General features: G+C 43.0%; 1 protein-coding gene across 3 annotated transcripts in view; it reads left to right on the top strand.

The window, feature by feature from the left end:
* The window catches only part of MGAT4D (MGAT4 family member D), an 877,674-nt gene that overhangs the window by 294,522 nt on the left and 561,946 nt on the right, over positions 1-21,206 (top strand). For all 3 annotated transcript variants that reach the window (XM_069631175.1, XM_069631174.1, XM_069631176.1), the window contains exon 3: positions 7,387-7,527. In XM_069631175.1, the coding sequence (XP_069487276.1) occupies positions 7,387-7,527 (141 nt within the window). The remainder of the gene's footprint in view (positions 1-7,386; positions 7,528-21,206) is intronic.

The raw sequence follows: 21,206 nt of genomic DNA, 5'->3' as shown, positions 1-21,206 counted from the left end.
AGTCCCTCACTTGGTATCCTGCCTCCCCACCAGTACACATTATATAAATGATCACAGTTATGAGTGTTTATAGATTTGCACCCGGGGAAGGGTGCTCAGCCAATCAGAGAGCTGGAACAACGGATGAGAACACACTGTGTACCTTCGGCTATTTCCAGCCACCCGAAACCCTTCCCCAGGTGGCGCCATCTTGATTGTGAGGAGGCAACATGTAGCCTCTCCCCACCCCAAAAAACATATTTCACCCTTTCTCCAAACGCCTCGTTCCCCAATTAAGTGCAGGGCCGGAGCTTTGTGCTCCTTTCCCAGCGCTCCACCCGCCACAGCCACCACCATGGAAATGGGACTACGTGCCTTTTCCTATGGCGATGGCCATCTTTTTTTAATGTGAGTTTGGGCTTGCACAGTGTGCGTGCATCCCATTTCCCTTAATAAAAGAAAACTATTTGTATCCCTGCTGTACCGCGGGGAGCACATTGCTACCACCCCCATGTCGATGGGGAGGGAGGGGACACAGACATGGGCAGTCACGGCCCAAAGCCCTCGCTAAGGCACAGACTGGTGGGCCGTTACCGCCCATCTCCACCCCCCGACACAGGGGTATTCCCATATTAACAGTGTAGACTATAAACCCATGTGAGTGAAGCTTTCTCTACAAATAGGTAAGGAAAATAAGGTACAGTGATAAGTTATTTGCTCAGGGTCATGGAAGGTGAGGATGCGAGTCCTGCCTTCCTGATTCCACAGTTTTCAATTTAGAGAACAGGGGAGACTTTGTCTCATCCATCTTAAATATTAGAAACAACAATACACGTTCTGCAGAGTTGTTATAAACCACTACACTGTTCAATTTAGCCTTCAAAGCACCAATATATTTGCAAGATGGAAACCTATTAATTGTCTGTATCATGAGGGGAAAACCTCAGAGTGGACACAATTATACAGACTAAGAATATCATTCTAATGAAAACTCAGTATAATTGTAATACTAGTCTGTACAATTGTATGTACTTTTTTAACCCGGTTCGCGATAAACCAACCCAAAAAATATAAGTGAAGTCTTAATTGAAACATATGTTCATAAATAAAGTATAGGTCACTTTGTCAGATAGATAAATATGAATTCCCATCAAAGAACACATATTAACTATACAACATTAATAGTTGACGTACCAACAAGAGGGAGTTGCATACACTCCCAGGAGATCTGGAAATAGCATTATAAACACCCCAGCTGCTTAAAGTCAGAAGCATTTCTTTTTTCGAGCTCTGTAGGTAGAATGGAAGCAATTGTAGGCAACACTGTTTGGTTTTTGAAGGTTTAAATGGGGGGACCAGCATTGGCAGGGGCAGAGCTTTCAGCGCTAATGCCTCTCCTCCACCCCCACCCCCTTTCAAGAATTATGTTGCTCTGCGCGTACTAGAACCTTTCATTTGGTCCTGTATGACAGCAGTTGCAATGTATCCCTGCAATAACGAGACTCCTCGACTTTCAGTTCTACTTGGTGGAAGCACAGCTTTCTCAGCAATGCATATTCTACTGTAATGTGTAGGATTTACATAATCCGAGTTCTCACAAAACAAGTGTAAGAGGGAGTGAAAGTATAGGTTATTTTATTCAGAATGCTTATCGCGCAGCACAGGGACTGCTTGCTCTCCAAATCTTCCAAAATAATGTGAAGAAGCAGTACCTTCAGCCCATCTGCTGCCTCTCGAGTAGCCATGAGGAACCTGCACGTTCCAGAAAGGGCCTCAGCTGCTGAGTAGCTCCGATGGCTTGCAAGTCTTTTTTTTCCCATACTGGCTCATTCATTTCATTAATGCACTTCTAACTGGTATATTTTCCTAATGGCTGTACTGCACTGCAAATAGTGTAGGAGTAGATCTTTTCTGTAGCCTAGCCTTGTTAAGTATTACTGTTGATTGTTTGAAATGCAAATGTTATAGACATTATGAACAAAAGGAAGATGTATATGGTTGTTAAATATTGATTTCAAGCAGGAGGGGTGTATACTAGTGAGAACTATTCCCAGTCCAGTTTACAGAGCTCTCAAGATCTCGCATTGCCACATATCCGGTGTGAAGTAATCCCCAATTCATTGTTCTGCTGACATATTGCATTCTGGTGCCTCTGCATGTATAAGGTGTACACGAATGCAAAAGGGCATGCTCTAAAATGCTAGTGGTCAAAGTTTAGATTTAAGAGCTCTGTTTGAGCATATTTTTAAGACACGTTTGAATGAATTGGTTATATTAGGTGAGAAAGCGTGGCATTTCGTTCATGTGCATTACTAGCTTTGTTCAGCAGTTACTTTGCATGTTCAATACTTTTGCGTGGCAGAAGAGAAAACATGTACTTGTGATAATTAAGTGGACTCATTCCATGGTGAAAGCTGCACACATTGGCCCTGACTACATGGGGGCAATTGCCCACTTTCCTCTTGAGCATTGCGCTCCTGAACCTCACTTTGAATCCATGAACATGCTTTGCGTTTTCAAATGTATATCCTAAATGAATGTTGCTGAAGATGAAACACAGTTGACTTAAGTCAATTGCAGGAACTGCACCTTTGGTAACGCAGTGATATTGAGCAGTATAGAGGGATCCAAATCCTATGTTGAACTCTTTGAAAGCCGAGCCATGATCCCTAACGGACGAGTCTGGAAGGTATCTCAGCAGATTGGGTGACTGTTTTTGAGATCATGTGTTCTTAACTATATGATATTCCTACAGCTTGTTTTTTAGATTTCTACTGAAAAAAGTGCTGCCAAGTGCAGTTTGGGCACATTCTAAAAAAAATCCCCCTGGGAACGAATTGGGGATCCTTTGCTTTGCTTTGTCTCTTGCTCCTATTTGGGGAGGACACTGATTTCTGCCCTCTGGCGAAAATACAAAGTTGGCACCCCTGGGTGAATATATATGTAGATTTCTGCAGATCTTTTTCAAATCTCTATATATATGTTGAAATTCTGGCAGGGCAGTTTCTGCCTTTCATCCTTATGCCGTTCATAATACGATTACCATTGTGTTGCTTAATGGCAACATGATATGGTATTTACCATGCTGCTGTGAACCTACTGGTACTCACTGTGATGTAGTGTAGTTTACACCTTGTGCCAGTGAGCCTATGAACTAAAGTGTTGTTGGGGTAGGATGGGGGAGCTCAAGGAGATGGCTAGTTGGGCCTTGCTCCTTCTGTGGAAATGCAGACTCCCTACTGAAAATGTGCCCTTTTTCAAAGTCTGTCTCCCCATCTTGCCATGCTGAATACTCCCCCCCCCCACCCCTGTAATGATCCTAAATATTTAAATCGAAAAGATCCTCTCCCTTAGTGAACTACTCTTTGCACAGTTTAGTAAGCAGTCTAATAAGAGTGCGCCGCTTCACAAATAACCCAGGTTTACCAGTCACTGCAAATCAGAAGGCTACAAAGCATGTCATTCTCCATTTTTAGATTACTTGCTGGAGCTGTTTTAAGAAATTGTAGCTTTTCTAAATAAAATGCTTGTGTAGATTTACTCTCAAACTGTTGGACAATCGAATATGATAGTCACCGAATGTATCTGAAACGGATGGTGAGGCGGGTATAATGGATTCATAGAAAAACGAAGACACGAATCACAAGGAGGAAGAATAGAAGAGAGGATGGATAAAGCATGTGTATTAGAGGTGAGGCAGAAAAGAAGGTGGAGAGACAGGAGGGAGGCAATGTGAGAGTGTGCATAGCGATTTCCATAAGAATGCTGAGAGCAGGCGATTGAAAGTAGATCATGAGGGGAAAGAAGAGGTAGCGTACAAATAAGGGATTCATGTCAAACAATGGCACTGAATTGTTTCAGAAAAGGAAATCCACAGTTAAGCAGTTGGGGCACAACTTAGCTGTGTACTTATGCCACTCAATGGGCAGCACTGTACTTGCTGATAACATAAGGGTGCATATGAACATTATTTTGTTTTGCAATGAAAGTAATGATATAAACATTGCTAATCATGTAATTAAGATTGCTAACCAAATAACATGTATTTGGCAATTTCAACTAATCAATGTTGTAAAACTAATTTATGCCTTGAATATCCATTTTTAGTTGCCAGTGGGTCCTGAGCGGACAATAAAAACCTTAATGCTGGTTGGGCGTGTCTAAACATACACACTCTTAATATTGGAATCAGGAAACCTTTCCTTTGTTTTGCTAAAATGGGCCAAAAGAATAACAGATGCAGTAAATCATTCCTTTCGCTTTGACAACAAGGACTGCTCTTCCTCGCAGTACAATTTGCTGATGGGTAAAGTGCCCTCTCCCCAGCAAAAAGAAGATTTGCTCTAAATGCCATGATCACTGCCATTTTCCTTGGGGTGACAAGCCATTGGATGTACCCTGGCCTATCAGTAATAGAGTTTCACACTTTGCTTCTACAATTCACTCTCACTCCTTGTTCTTGCTCTGTTTAAACTTAAATTAATTCTCCTTTGGCAACGTTGCCTACCAACGGCTCGCCACCGACCAAATGCCCGAGACCAAGCTCTTGTAGAGATGATGATGATATATATTTTAAGTCAGAAATGAGAAAGGGGTCGTGCTAGTCCCACAATTGGGTGCAGTGGCATGCAGGTCAGGCACAGATCAGAGTAAAGTTAATCAAATCAAACTCCTTGCCATTTTCGATGTGTACACCTCTGTCAGTTAAACTCTTTTCCCTGCCCATCACCCTCCATTGTCTTTCCCTTGTACCACATTCTTGATCACCCCTGTTCCTTAAAATTAACTTTCAGGCCTCTTCCCTTGTTGCTCCATCCTGGAATCCTTAACTCAATACCCGTCTCTTGCATGCACCCCCTTCCTTTTCTCTCATCCCCTTTAATTGCTGATCGCACAAAGTCCATTACTTGCCCTCCACCGCATTCCATTGAACTGGCTCACATGTATACAGTAGACAACCATGATGTGCCAGTTAGTCTCTACCAGATGTGACAAGAAGCTGTGGTTGGGGTCTTGCTTGTAATTGGGGCTATGAGGTCAGCACTTGGGCATCGCAGAGCAACAGATTCCAAGGGGACGTGGCTTTTATTGTGCTCCCAATTTGAGCTTTCTTAGAAAGTTGGCTGCATATTTTAACTAATGGAAGTAGAGTGAACTGCAAGGGGAATCCACCTGACCCCTGGAGAGGGAGCAGGAGTGACCTATTATATGTGTGTTTTCAAGTAAGATGGACAGTGCGTGTATGTTTCAGTTTCTGTCACTGGGGTGATGTGTTTGAGTTTGTTTGTTTGACTGTGTGAAGTATTGGTAGAAGGATGTATCTGTGTTGATGTAACTTTCTATTTATATACCTGCATCTGTTGTTGATTTGTGTGTCTTTTGTTGGTCACATAAGAGGTGTCTGTGGGTAAGACAATGGGTCTCATTACACGGAAGGCGGTAAGAGTTAATGGTCACCGGTAATGGTACCGGTGACCGTTAACCCTTACCGCCTGATTACGAGGTCCCTTTGCGGGTTGGTACTTTAACGCCTGCTTTTTAGCAGGTGTTAAAAACCAACCCGCAAAGGGACCAGGGTGCTAATTACGGTACCGCAATTTGCGGTACCGTAATTAGCACCTTTCCCATTCCCATTATGCCCTATGGGCCAAAAATGGGAATGGGGAAGGGCAATGGGGGAAGGGGGAATTACCGCCCCAACCTTGGAATAGGGCGGTAATTCCCCTTTCCTCCAAGGCGGTTCAGGTATTTTACCGGCATGGACCAAGGTGCTATAACCGCACCTTGGTCCACCGCCTACCGTGTAATGAGGCCCAATGAAAACAATCAGAAAATTAGGGGGTCATTCAGAGTTTGGTGGTAACAGTAAAATTGGAAATCTTTTTTAAATACCCCTGATTTTACTGTCCGCTCAATTCAGGGTTTGATCAACTGCCATAAGTAATGAACCATGGGAATACCGGTGGTGGTATTTTAGGCTGGGAATCTACCTATTTTTACCTCGACCTCACAGGTGGTGTTAACAAAATTCAAATGGGCCCCAAATCTTTTAACACACTTATGGAATTGTTCATATTTCAAACATAACATCCTGAAGTATAAAAAAGTATAACCTTGCCTCCACATTGTTTTTGTATGCTATAAACATATACTATTTATAACATCTTTTTTATGTATCGGGGTGTTATTTTTGGAATATGAAAAATTTCATAAGTGACCAGATAGTCGGAACAATTGCATTACTATAATATTTTAATTGTATTATTTTACTTGGTCTTTGTAAAATTCTGAAATCTTGAAGAGGCCCAATAGGCCCTATAGGTGAAACACAAAGCATGTGCATAAGTGTTGGTTACTTAATAAACATCATGGTTATAAGAACGCATGTAATAATGTTATTCTTTGCTATTTAAGAATAGTTGTTAACAATGAGAAACATACAATATTGTGCAACTCTGCTGCAAAATAATGTCTGAAGATATGTGAATTCATATAATTTTGCGTGATCATGCCTATAGGGAAAACCTTTCTTCAATACTCATTAATAATTGAATGTTACATATTTCTGTATGTGTTTTTCAACTGTACCCAAAAGTAAGTACCATAACCAATAAGACAGCCATTTCGAAAACAACCATATAGTTACATCCCTGGGTGCTATTAAACCCTTTTTGCAATGGACTCACTAGTTATCATGAAATTCACAAGAACACAGGACAGAGCATTCTTGCAGAATGAAACCGATGATAAACTCTCTAATAAGGTTCAGACAGTTACTTCATTGGCAAGTAGGAGTCGTGATAAGCTGCTGTTGATTGTAACAGACCAATGGTGTATGGTGCACAGTGGTGCCAACTTTACAATCTAGGGTCAGAGAATCTGTCATTTAAATGTGTATATTGGTGCTGGGCAGTATGGAAATGCCCCTACAGCTTAGCCCCGTGTCTCAAACTCACTCACAGTGGAGGCCTATGTGTGGTAGCTACCCAGGCACATCTATCACATTGCTGAAATCAAATCAAGCACCTCATTCCATCTAAACAAAAGCCAAGCATGCTTTGCAGCAATCGTTTCCTTTGAGGGAGGCAGGTTTCTGCAGGAATTTGTCTTTCTCAAAATTTGTTTTACTGTTTTTCAGCTCTGTCCCAGAGAGCGACTTCCCTGCCAGCCTGTTGGGAAATTGCCCTTTTGTCATTTTCCCAGTGCGCCCGGCCAACTGGAGAGGAAATCCCTTTTTGAAACAAACTCTTGCCTGCAAATTGCATTGCAGTTTCCCTGCCTGCTTCTGAAGACAGAATGTTAACAATGTAGTCAAAAGCAGTAGTTATTGAATGCACTCTAAACATTCCGATTGGCTGAAAGAAGGTTAATAATGATGTCCTTGTGCTAATTATTATTTTTTTGTAGATGATACCAGGTGGAAAGAGTTTAATTTCACCAGCAAGGCTCCTGGTCAGTTTGTCAACCTCTACTATTACCTGCCTCACCTCTTGGAGCATGAAGACAGTCTGCGCCCCAACGTTCTATTTGGACAAGGCAGAACTGGAGGTAAGACTAAAATACTCTGTGTTTCGTTTGAGGGGGCTGGTTTGTTTTTATCCATTTACAATTAAAAACACATGCACACTTTGTTTTTAAGCAATATAACCCGAGGAGGGGTGCATTACCATTGAGGTAATGACCCGAGCCAGCAGTTACAACTGACCCCCGCCCGGGCATTACCTTACTGGTAATGCCCCCCTCCGAGGGTTATACTGCAATTAAGTGGTACCTGGGTACATAGTGTTTCCGTCGCAAGCTGAGAAACTACGTGTTTGCTGTTTCTCATCTCACGATAAAAATTCAGAAAAAGATGTCTGCCATAGATCGAGGAGAAGAACTGCTCATAATCCCTTCTTCCTTTCCATGGCGACCATTCGGGAGTTGCAGATGCGCCGGGAAAACGACCATTCCCGGCGCCAGTGAAGTACAAAGCAGCGCAAGATAAGTGTGGAAGGGATGGGTTGGCTTAAATATGTGGAAAAGGGGAGTGGGGGAGGCGGGATGGGGACACAGGGGGCACAGGTAGCAAACTTATTTGATTCCCGGAAAGGGACGATGGTGGCCCTCTGGTCTGAGGTGGCTCAGAGCGGGGTCTTTACCGGTGTAGTAAAGACCCTGTTCTGAGCCTACTCATTGGCTGGGAGGCTGCAAAACACCCCCCTCCGGGTACTAATACAAGGTACTTAGCAATTTCGATCTGGTGGATCAAGAAAGACCTCAGTCAAATCAGTTTTAAAAAAATCAGTTTTGGCAACATTACGAAGCACATAGGTTTTCTTATTTGTCATCATGGTCAGGTCTGTGTCAATTTTAGGTAACCGGGAGAGGAAGAGTTGGTCTGATAGGGAGAGAGATTGTGGGCCTGCCATGAAACATAATGAGGCAGTCAAAAATGCACTTGAGGCTTAGTGTGCAAAAGACAAACAAGCAATCATTATTGAACCAAGGTGCTGCAAAGGCAAAGCATGTTAACGTGCAAATGCCAAATATCTTGGTGATCTGCCAGTAAGATCGCTGAGCTACTAAGATTATGGGTTGTGGTAAAACTGTCACTTAAAACACAGATGAACTGGAGGACTTCCAGCACTTTAAGACGGGTCAGCAATACATTTTAGAGGAATGGGGATGCAGAGGTTACTCAAACATCAATAAATGAAACGATTCAGGAAGTTGCCAAAAAGATAACTTGTTTAATATCAATTATCTAAAACAGGGAGTACAACGAATGTCATCGGACGGATCATAGTAAGGTCTCTCAATGAACTTCATAAAAAGCATACCTTTTATAATAAAATCTCGTCATAGGTTCATAGGTGACGTACAACCTGCGTATTACTAACGTCCTCCTACGTGGAAAACTACAAAAACCTACTGAAGAGAGTGATAGGGTCTAAGGGAATGACTAAGTATACAATCCATACTCGTCTAATGGACGTGAGAAAGGTGATAGGTTTCTTAACATCAGGTGGTGCAACTAAGTCCTTCCCACAAAACAGGTCACTACAAACGTCACTAAATATACGACGTCCTATTGGCCACAAAATTATAGGACCCCCCCCAATCATGCGATCCTCTGTCGTTGGTTGGCTTCTAACCTCCGTCAGCATCCTTCAGCCCATGCAAGCCGCATGCAGGCCAGACTGCAAGGTGCTGGTTAGTTAGTCAAAATATCTGCTTCCCACCAATTAGAACATCATCCATCATCACCTCAGTGGTCGGTTGTTAATTGGGGCCTTTGAACTTGTCCTTTGGAGTGTTCTTTTGCTCTGGAAGATACAGGGGAGTAGAGGCACGCTCTGCCCTCGTGCATAGGTGTGACCATCATGCTTGTCCAGCTTCTTCTCCCCACGTGACTGGAGACCACAAAATTGAGCTTTCAGTGTATTAAAAATACTATTTTCCAATGAGCCCCTGACGTCTTGTTTGTTCTGTCCAAGCTTCTGAACAGGAGGTTTATTCCTTTACAAAAATGTAACTCATTTCTGTTCTTCTCAGCTGAATACGATCTTGGCTTCTTGGCTCATTCAACCTCACCTTTCTGAACTTCGCTTGTAATCCATTTGTTTTTTAACTGCGCCAAAATACGGAAAAGATAGCCTTTCTCCTTTAGCTCAGCTCTGCTTATATTTCATAATGAGACCATTCATTTTTTACTCATTCCTATGTATTCCTACATTGAAATGGCTTAATATCTTCATCATTTCTTCAGCATAAGCCTCTTCATCTTAAGCCCAAGATGTTGCTTATCTTTGATACATTCCTGATGCCTTATAGAATATCCGCATTCTCTCGTCTCTGCATCTCTTCTATGTACATCAGCTCGAGTCTTGCATGAGGTCACCAATCTGTCAGTCAGACGTCCTACTTCTTCTGGGATTTTGTTTAAACTACTATCATACTGGGCCTCATTACAAGTTTGCTGCTCCGGTAACAATGGTACCAGTAAGCTTACCAGTACCGTTGTTACCGGACCGGCAAACTACTAGTTCTGCTTGCAGGTGCCTTCCCGCCCACCAGGTCTGACCTGGTGGGCGTACTGGCACCTGCGAGCAGACCTCTTTCTATGGGACTCGAATGGGAATGGGCAGTAATACATTCCCGGCGCCTGGCAATGGGGAAATAATGCCCCTGTATTTCCCCATTGCCAGGCACAGTAAAAATATGCACGTTCGGCAGCAGCCTGCCGGTTTTACCGGCAAGGCTACCGCCGAACTTGTAATGAGGTCCACTGTCTTGAATGCAGGTATGGTTTTCTGAACGGGAACGTAGCCTCCAGGATTTCCTTTGGCATCTGTTGTTTCAATTGTTCTGCATAGGTCACATACTCTGGTCTCCAACATATAGGCATTGTGGGTAAACTGGTTGAGGTGGGGGGTGCTTAGCTCCTTCTCTACACAGACATCAAATTATCCACATATATTTGCAACAGAACCTAAAACCACTCAACATATGCACCAATGTGAATCTCTGATGCTCTCGGTCCAAAATGCTGGCAAAATCCACAGGGAGTCTCTAAGTATTGTTCCTCTATGCAGAAAAGCCCTGCACTTGAGCAAATCACCAGAAGTGTGAACACTTTGGTGTGAAGACTAGTGCATGGTTAATTTGGGCAGGTGGTATGCGTGAGCTGGGGCAAGTCAAAAAAGTGTACCTATTGCTTGCAGTAAATAATGGAGAGGCATAACCAAATTAGAACATTTAATTATTTATTTGTGATTTATAAAGTGCCAACTGCAACCCAGTCTCTTCTAAAATCCACTGGGAATCTTGTGCTTGTGATAAAGCTGTCAAGACTTGGCTTGATTAGGACTGGGCTTTATTTTTGGGTATTGAAATTACTCCTTTGGGGGGATAACTTGAACCTTTGATGTGCACAGCTTGATGTTACTTTGCTTGTTTTCTTTGTACTTAGACCATTTAATAAAAAATATGTATACCATTTTTAAAATAAGTATTGCCATCTCTTTCCCTGGCTAATTGCATTGTTGTAAATTTACCAAATAAAACTCTCTGGTGGGGTTAATAATCTTATTGCTTAATCTCATCTTAATTACTGAAAGTCCTACTCTTGTTTGTCTCATACCTAACTATGTCAAGAATGTTGGCACCCACCAACGGGCAATGCTGTAGCTTTGATACTCTTTCACTTTTAATTAGTGTCATATTGTATTTTTACAAGCCACACCTCACTCTGGAGTACCGGAGTGCTGTACAAGTCATAGAGCAATACATTGGTAGCAAGAATTTAACAAATCATAAAGTAAATATTAACTGGAGTACAGGCCTGAGTACACGGGCCAAATTTAAGGTTTTCACAGTAGGACCACTATATATACTAAGCAACAGCTCCCTCTAGCATTGACAACAGGTGAAGCTACTCCATCAGACAAACATACATTTGGCCTTTTATTATATTGTTAGATAATTACAGTATCATATATGGATTCCAGTGTGCACAAGATAGCTGGAATATAGGTTTCACCAAGGTGTAGATGGACGGGTCTACATTTCTTTTCTAAACTTGCAGACTTGGAGCAGTCCAGCTTGCCACCAGGATAGAATTCCAAAGGACTGCATAGTAGCATGAGAAGCACTGTTACCTAGTTTCCCCTTGCAAGCCACTCCAGTTTCCAGTTAGGTGATGGTCCCACAGTGGTTTGGCCATCTGCTATCTGATTATTTGTTTGGCCGTCAGGTAGGTTGGTGTACCAGCAGTGGTTGCTTGTAGGCAAGGCATTCTGTTTTGAACTAAATCCTAGCTCGGAGGACCTTATTATCGAACAGGAACTGTACTTGGTACTTGTCACAGAAGCTTGGCTACACCAAGCACCTGGACCACTACTAGCTCTGGCCATCCCCACAGATTATAACATCATTAGATCCAATAGTACCACCTCAACAGGAGGTGGTGTAGTCATAATAGCCAAATTAAAGCTGCAAAGTAGAGCATGCACTACTGAAGAAATAGTAGGTTAGGAACTACTCTTATTAGCTAAATTCGCTACTGACCAAAAAAACACATTTCACCTTGTGGTCATTTACAGATCTCCGAACAGCAACACTAATCCAGACCTAGATATACTGCTGCTGTTAGCAACATTCATTAAACCTAACACCAAATGTATTATCCTTGGAGGTATGAATCTAGGTTTTAATGACAAACAGGATACCAAAGCAGAAACTCTACACATGGCACTCAAGATATGAATTTCACACAGCTGGTGAATGCCCCTACGCACATCAAAGGTGGAACATTGGATTGGATACTAACGCTTAATTCCAAAATATCTATTGAATCGATCATACCCTGGACTGGACTGACCACTATGTCATAAACTTCTCCCTTACCAGAAAGGACATAAGCCCCCAAAAAACCAAAGGTACTGAAACCTACTGAGCAAGAAATATTCAGAAACTAACAGCTGAATATGTAGCCACTATTATAACAATTGCATTGTCTTTCAATTTGGCCACAAGTAACAACCCCGCTCTTTAAGCTCAGGCCTACCATAAGTGCCTTATCAATACTATTGACACGGCAGCACCGCTAATAACCAAAGCACGACGTACTATGAAACGGAAGAGCTTCTGGTTCAATGAAGAATTAGTTATAATTAGATGAACCAAAATAACGCTTGAGCATATTAATAAAAAATCACCCACCCTAGACTCTACCAATGCCTTCAGAATTGCCAATAAAAACCACATAACCACCATCATTACCCATAAAGCCAAGGCATACAACACCCGCATTAGCAATGCCACCTCCAACACTAAAGAGCTTTTTTCTATTCTCAAGGAATTGGAAAATCCCATCCCAGACACCCCTCCTAACTCCATTAAGGAATGGTGCATGCAGTAGCTTCTAAAATCGAACTACTTCAAAAGAAAAATCCTAGCTGCAAAAAATGTAAAAACACTAACTTAAATAAAACCAATGGAAATGCAGACCTGCCATTCCAATTTACCCCAGTCACCCAAGAGACAGTGGCTGACACCATCGCTAAACTAAAAGCTTCAAATTGCAGAGGGGTTAACTTCCCTGCGCATTTAGTTAAATTCTGCACCCCCCTCCTCACGTACGGTACCGTTTCAGCTCAAAATTATCGATAAAATAGCCTACAATCAAATCCAAGTTCACCTTGAATACAACCAGCTCTTTGGAGATAGACAATCCAGGTTTAGGCTCAACCATATCACAGAAACGGCTCTCTTTGAGCTGAATATCCAGATAGATGCCATCAGGGACTCAGGCAAACTTGGAATACTATTGCTGTTAGACCCATCTGCAGCTTTCGATTTGGTGGATATGACAAATTATGTGCCACTCTAATGACTTCTGCTTCTCCAAAGATGCAACCTTCTGTTGGAAATCATTTCTATCCGAACGCACCTCTAGACTAAGCATCGGTAAAGAAGCTGTGAACCCCATACCAGTCCTTATTGGTGTACCCCAAGGGTCATGTCTCTCACCTACTTTATATAATGCCTACACTAAGCTTCTTTTGTTGGCCTTGGACGCTATAATAATAATACATTTATTGTGAGTTAGTTAAATATTTGAACTTTGCACAAACAATACAAAATACCAATATATCCAATAACTTAATACATACAATCTACACATACTATAACATTTTTTAAACACATAACTCTAAGTATAAATGAAATACATAAATAGTGTCCATCGAACATCATATACAACCCAAAACCACAAAACACAAAAACACCTAACACATTACACTAGGCACTAGACACCAAGCACAAGGGTCAGTTCCTGGGAGGCCCAATAACTTGGGACCTGGAAAGTATGGCACAAACAACACATTAAGTGTGTGGTGGTTTTGGGGGAGAGCTCAATCAGTTACACTTACATCCTTCAGATTAGTATCAATTTCCGGTAATGAAGGAATTGTCTCCTGCTCCAATTCCACTCTAAATTCAGCTACAGCTGGCTGATTTGGTAATAAACTTTTAACTCTAACCCAAACACTATATAGTGCCAGCTGCGTCCCAATAGAGTCTGAGTTTAGACAGTAGGCCCAGAAAGACTCTCCCTTGATTGTATCATAGTTACTTACCAGCTTTCCCAACATGCACATGTACAGTGGGCCCAAACGAGGGCACAGTGTTAAAACGGGCCTAGTTGTTTCTAGATGTTCTCCCATCTCACAGATATGACAACACCTATCCTTTGGTAAAATGCCCAGCCGTGGTTCAACAACCGTTAATACCTGGAGCGGATTCGTCCTCAGCCTTAGCATAAATTGACGCACCTCCAGATCTGGGCATAGTATCAAATATTGTTGGGTCTTTCTGTATCTATGGATTACATGCGTTACAGCCTCATACGCCTTCAGGGTGGACAAATGGGTGTAATTCTGGGTCCAGTCCCATCTGTTCATTTTTTTTGTATGAACGATTTTTTTAAATGTATAAATGGCATTGTCCTCTTCTTGTCATAAAACCAATCTATATCAGCAAAAATTGACTCGTTCAACTGTTTGTAACTTTTACCCTGGGGTGACTTTTCGTTGTCAAAGTTGTTACCAGCCAAACCAAGCAATTTACATGAGGGAGTGGAAATTGCTTTCAGGTAGAACACACCTCGTGCTCGCAAGGCCATACCTTTTAAGTGATGTTAGACCCAATTACAGCCTTGAATACTGAACAGAGCAAGCTGGGCCCATGCCCAGTACTGCACGCCAGTACTGACCCTCTAATATAGTGAGACAGATCTTGTATCGCTAATGCCTTCAGGCCATACAAGATGGCTGGGACAAATCACTGTTGGTAGAGTTTAATAATCCCCACAATAATAAACCCTGCTGTTCCTTTAGCAAATTTACAGGCCTGCAATATATGGAGTTTAGCACGTCCCTTTTTTGGGAAATGATCAGATTATAATCAGGTTGGGTATCAAATTCTAACCCCAAATATGGATAGGATTGATCAATACTTATTCTTCCCAAGCTTGTCTCGACCCCTGAACGACAGGGGCCACTTTTACCAATTGCCAGAATCTTAGTTTTCCTCAAGTTAATGGTAAGACCCAGTTGAGCCGAGTAAAGGGCCAACTCCTATAGCATGCTCTTAACTCCCGACAACGTTCGATCAAATAATATTAAGTCATCAGCATAGAGCATGCCTACAATCGGAGTATCCCCTAACTTTGGAGGGCAATTTACTTTAGTGGTCATCCGAGGTAACAAGTCGGCTATACATAAATTGCAGCACATAGGTGCCCCCACACAGCCCTGTTTAACTCCCATGTTAATAGGAATAGGATCAGTGGCCTCTCCCTCGTTATTAAGTCTGACCCTGGCACTGTTGTTACTATGTAGACTGTGCAGTACATGTAATATCCAGCCAGGACACTTTAGGTCACTTAGCTTATCCCACAGCGTCTCCCGGTTAACCTGGTCAAAGGCACTGCAAAAGTCAAACAAAGACTATATACAGGGTGGCATTTTTATTGCTAAGTGTGTTGTTAATCAGTAGATCCAGGACCTTGATGTTATGTGCTGTCCCAGAGCCAGTTCTAAACCCTGTCTGAGCGTAATTCAAGATTTTATTTGTTACAACCCAATTTTCAAGTTCCCTAAGAACAAGTGTCATGAATATTTTACTGGTTATGTCAAGCATGGAGCGAAGTCGGTAATTACCAGCGTTACAATGATCTCCATTTTTATGCACTGGTATAAGTACCGACCTTCTCCATGATGACGGAATCATGGCAGTCATGCAGATTCGCAAAAAGGGTGTCAAAGGTACTTGTGCCCAGTTCTCCGGGTCGTTTTTTAATACTGTGTTTGCTAACCCATTTGGGCCTGGGGCATTAGAGGGTTTAAGTCCTAAAATGGCCTGCTTTATCATTTTATGACTTAAAGGTAGAGGCCATATGTTTGTCCTTAGCACAATGGAGGGAGCAGGTATATTTACATCAAAGAACGTGTTCTTAATGTGTTCAACCCACTGCTCCTCACCAATGGGATTCACTATTCTTAATCTCTGTTCCCCTCCTGCCTCTCCTAATGTTTGCCAGATTCTTCGTGTGTTATTTTTCACGTTGTTGGGACTTACGATAGTGGTAAAGCCATGAATGATACTGCCGCTTGATATACTTAATCTTGGTCGCCCTCTCCTGCTGGCTCATTTTATTAGTATAAGACAATCCGAGGCTCGAATTTCTCGCCGCATTAACCGTTGGCGATCCCAAATCTTAATGTCAAACTTTCCCCTTTCAACTGCTTTCCATTTAATTTTGGGAACCTGGGGTCGCTTAAAAAGAGACTGAGTGAGAGATTGTATCCATACCTCCATCTCCTCAGGAGATGTCCCCCTTAATACATTCTTCATACAACATCCCTCAGGGAAAGTCAAGATACTCATTCTATCAATATTGTCCTGTGTCCACCGTATCCGGTTACCTGAATTATTTGGGATCACATTACTATATACTTTCCCAGATCCCTTTCCCCCTCCCCCACTCAGGGTCAGAGTCAGGGTAACTGGGGCATGGTCACTAAAAATGTTAGTAGCAATATGAATGCCAATAACATTGCCCAATAGGCATTCAGAGACCGCTACATAGTCCAAAACCGCCCTCTTAGTTCCCACTACCCATGTTACTTGACCAGAGTTATCACCAGTAGTGCGGCCATTCAAGATAGTGCACCTCCATTCATTTAGATAGTCTAGCCATACCTTGCCTTTAGTGTCAGAGGTAATTTGTGGCATACGACAATAGTCAGTTACATTGGTATAATTACCACAACCTTCTAAGTCCACACATCTCGCATTTAAATCACCACATAATATGATCGGGTTACTTTTGTTGTCTGTAACCCAGTTCATTAATATAGTGTCCAATTGCTCACAAATAGGCTCAGACATCAAAGTACCCGATGGATCATAGACATCAATGATTAACAGTTCTTGTTGCTTTCCTCCTCTCTCGGTATGGTCACAGCCTCGGCTAACACATTGCCACCAGGTTTAGGATCATTTACCAGGCTCGGGTTATATGTCGACTTTATTCCCATTAATAGGCCTCCCTTAGGGCGTCCGAGCTCCCCCTTGGTGGCCACTGCTTGAAAGGTCACATAGCCATCAAATTCCACCTTAAATGTGATACATGTCTCTTGCAACACAAAAACTTTGTGGGAAAACAAAACTTCCTGGGCACCACCCCCATTTAGCCTGTGGCTGAAACCCCTAGTGTTCCAGCTCACAACTGACCAATTTCAGTCTGAGCATGTTTTTATAGCAATCATGTTCTTTAGCCATTCCCAACCTTGGTTATCATTGTATTTAACTACTTCCTTCAGTTCACCTTTAGATTTTGAACAATTGCATATGACACATCCTTCCGCAGGAATTTCCGTCCTTACCGGTATGTCCAAGTCATATTCTAGGTATCCCAAAGATGCAGAATGTGATCTGATGAGAGCTATAGTCTCAGGCAGGCTACAGTGAACTTTGGTAGTCATGGTATTCAATGTGCGAAGTGTTTCTACAAAGTCAGTCTCCAGAATTCAGTATCCTAAAAGAGGGTACCTTATTGAATAGTGACAAAAGTGAAGCAGGATTCAACTGCCGCCCATTTGCAGCTACCTTAGATGCAATAGTCAAGGGTCTCTGTGGTAATACCAAGGTGGTGGTGGTGGGGGGGGGAAGAGTGTACAGAGGAGGAGTCAGAAGAGGAAGCATCAGCATTACTAGAGGTCGTAATGATAACAGCCGGTGGACTCTGAGGCCCCTGTAAAGGGGCATTTGATCCAACTACATGATTACAGGCTATATGAGCCTGTTTAGTAGCTTTATCCTCCTCCCAGGTGGACACTGTACAAGCCGGTCCCTCCTCTATCAACCAGCTGGTTAATGTGCCGGCCGTCTTTTGCGTCTCGCTGCTCGTTTTCATTGTTTTTTGGACATGTTAGCGCTACAAGGGCGCAATGTTGAGTTTAATTGAGGACAGTTCACTTCATGTTTATCACTTAGAGCCGGCAGGTCAGTGATTATCTTCGTTTGTGGCATCAGTGTTTTCTGCTTTGCCTGTCTCCTCTGGTGATTAATTACAGACACCAAGTCCAAAGAACCCTTTATCAGATCTGCAAAGGACAGAGATGGTGCCAAATCCAGATTCACTACCGGGAGCTCCACAATTGCACAATCTTGAGACATCCCCATTGCAGCAGATAGTTTTTGAGGGGCATCCCCCCGCAAGTCAATAATTGCCCTTTCTTTGGGTTGATTTAAAGTTGTTAGGTGTTGATGTATACTTGCTATTTCAACCCCCTCAAGTTTCAGGTCTTCATGTATTGTGCCACACAATTTTAATAAAATTTTAACTGCAAAATGTAATATACCTTTATTATGGTTTGCAGAGGTCTCAGGAGTACTATACTCCTCCTCTGTTAGCATGCTTGATGGCAGTGCAGTTCCATAGAACATGTTAGGACTGGCAGATAACCTAGCTGCCCCCCTTGTGTCAGGCTGAGGGGTATCCTTTATTTCAGTAACCAATGGGGGGCGCCCCACCACCCCTGTAGGGGGCACAGATCCCAGGATTACCTCACTCCTTAGTGGTGACAAAACTTGGACCTCCTCTACTGGTAGGGGGTCTGGCAGACGTAGCTGCAACAGCGTTTGTGCTTTTTCCGCAAACTCTCCTTTCCTCCCACCTACAGTGGGGGTCGTGCGTTCCTGAAGAGCATAGCATAGCTGAAGTAGTGAATCATTATCCAGATCCAACAGTAGGTAGCTACTGTCAGCCTCCCCTAGCGGGGGTATTGTATCCAATGGGGGCAATGATGTTGCCTGGGCTGGTGTTTTGGCAGGAAAAAAGGCATCCAATGGGCCTTTTTTTTGGCCCAACTCCTCTTGCATTTTTAACCCTTTTTCCCCCCTCCTTGCCGGCTTTCTGTGGTTCAGCACCAGTATCATTAGACTGTTTGGATGAATGTAATCCATAGGGTTTCTTTCCCCGGGTACCCACTGCTTTACAACAGCTTGCGGCTTTTCCCGGCATTACAGAAAAGGAAAGGGGGGCAGCAATATAAAGGTAGGTGCTGGTGCAGCTGGCTTATAGCAAATTTAACACAACACACTCCCCCTTCCCCCCACACGGCTCACTGCGTTATTTTACTCTGCTGCCCATGCCTTTAACTAGAAACTATAATGCAATGTGACACAAATCAAAAATCTGTAACTGTGGCAGACCGTAGCTCATTGAGCAATAACCCACCCGGACACACGCCAGCCCTTTCTTCAAGGCTTCCCGTACTTACAGGGGGCAAGGCTCATGGGTACAGTTAAATCACAAGAATGCCTGTGCGCCTAGAGCACATCGCCGAGCCCAAGCCAGATTCAAAAACATAAATGAACACAGACAGTTCAGTCTCACTGCGCTGAACAGTGCAATAGTGCCAGGTGTTCCAAGGAATTCAAAGAAGGAGGGTTTTCTCATGAGTCCAATGAGTTTAATAATGAAGTACCCTGACACGTGTTTCGAGTCATCACCGACTCTTCATCTGAGGCTGAAAGTTTCAAGAGCTAGCCTAACCAATTAAGTATATCGTGGCCAGTGCCAGATGCACTCTCACTGCTTCGCAATTGCCGAACTCTGTGCAATGCTGCTGAACTGAATGAAATGAAAGTAAGCCCAGCTTACTGTGTCAGGATACTTCAATATTAAACTCATTGGACACATGAGAAATCCCTCCTTCTTTGAATTCCTTGGAACACCTGTCACTATTGCACTGTTCAGCGCAGTGAGACTGAGAACTGTCTGTGTTCATTTAGGTTCTTAACTGTGGGTGGCATCTGGCAGTGCTCTCACACCCCTCAGCCGCCTGCAGCTTTAGTGCTTCCCTAATTTCTTCAGTGTACAAGCGCTGTGGACTTTGACTTGTTCTGCCAAACCTGTGTGTTTCCAGATTCAAAAACGACATGATCCTGCGTCAGCTGCCTCCCGTTTTCAGGGCTTCTCTGCCGCTCCCGGGCTCCTCTCCCCGGCTCCGCCGCACTACCTCACCGCCTCTGGCGCGGTCCTCGAAAATTCGAAAAAGGGACCCTAGCACTCCGGTCCCTCGGCATCCCTCGGCGCGAGCACATGTTGCGTGAAACGAGAGCACAGGAAGCACTGGGAGAGTCGTCAAGCCGCACTGGATCTCACTAGTCTGGTGCAAGATCAGCCGCTTCCAACAACTCTCTAAGCTCTAACTCCGACACCTCTATAGGCTTGGACGCTATGAGTGCTATCTACACCAATTTTGCAGATGAAACCCAGATCCTCATACCGATCTCTCGTGATTATGCACAAGATACGATAACTATCAACAAAATGTATGCCATAATCCAAACCTGGATGGCCCTTAAATGCCTTTTCCTCAACAATGAGAAAACTGAAATTCTCATTGTGGGCTCCCAAAGTAAAATCCATGCACTCCACTCAGACTATTCAACCATTAATATAGACGGTTCACTGATCCCAGTATCAAAACAGGTAAAAACTCTAGGAGTTTATCTTGTTTCTTATCTAACAATGACCAGACATGTAAACGTTCTGTCGTTATCTACCTCTCACACTTCTAAACTGATCGCCCTTAGTCAACAGTACCTCACGCCAACAAACTGTGTCACCCTAGCCAGAGCCCTAACCCCATCCAAATTGGATTACTGTAATGTTCTACTACTAGGGACGTCCAATGCTAACATAGGGAAATAACAATTTATGCAAAATAAAGCATTACGAGCAGCATTAGGAATTAAAAAATCTGACTATATCTCTAACATCAGAAGGGAGACCCACTGGCTACCCATCAAGGTGAGAATCGTATTTAAATCACTGTGCATTACCTACAAATGCCTTACCAATAAAGCACCCACCTACCTAAACAACTCAATAAGCAAAAAAGCACCTAAGAGGACACTCGGATCCAACCACAAATCGCTCTTGGATGTCCCCTAATTCAAAAGCTCTGGAGCAGGAGGCAGCAGCTTCCTAGTCATGGACCCTAATCACTGGAATAAGCGCCTACTTAACGTCAAAAATGACAACTCCTTCCTTGGCTTCAGAAAATTGCTAAAAACCTGGCTTATCAACCAATATTAGCCAACCCAACACTAGCAGCTAAACCACCCCATCGTAGGCCCAGTTACATGCTCTTGCTGGTAGACTT

This window comes from Ambystoma mexicanum, chromosome 6q (genome assembly GCF_040938575.1).
Source record: "Ambystoma mexicanum isolate Mex_15411 chromosome 6q, UKY_AmexF1_1, whole genome shotgun sequence".
Lineage (NCBI taxonomy): Eukaryota > Metazoa > Chordata > Amphibia > Caudata > Ambystomatidae > Ambystoma > Ambystoma mexicanum.
This window is presented reverse-complemented; position numbering and strand designations above follow the sequence as displayed.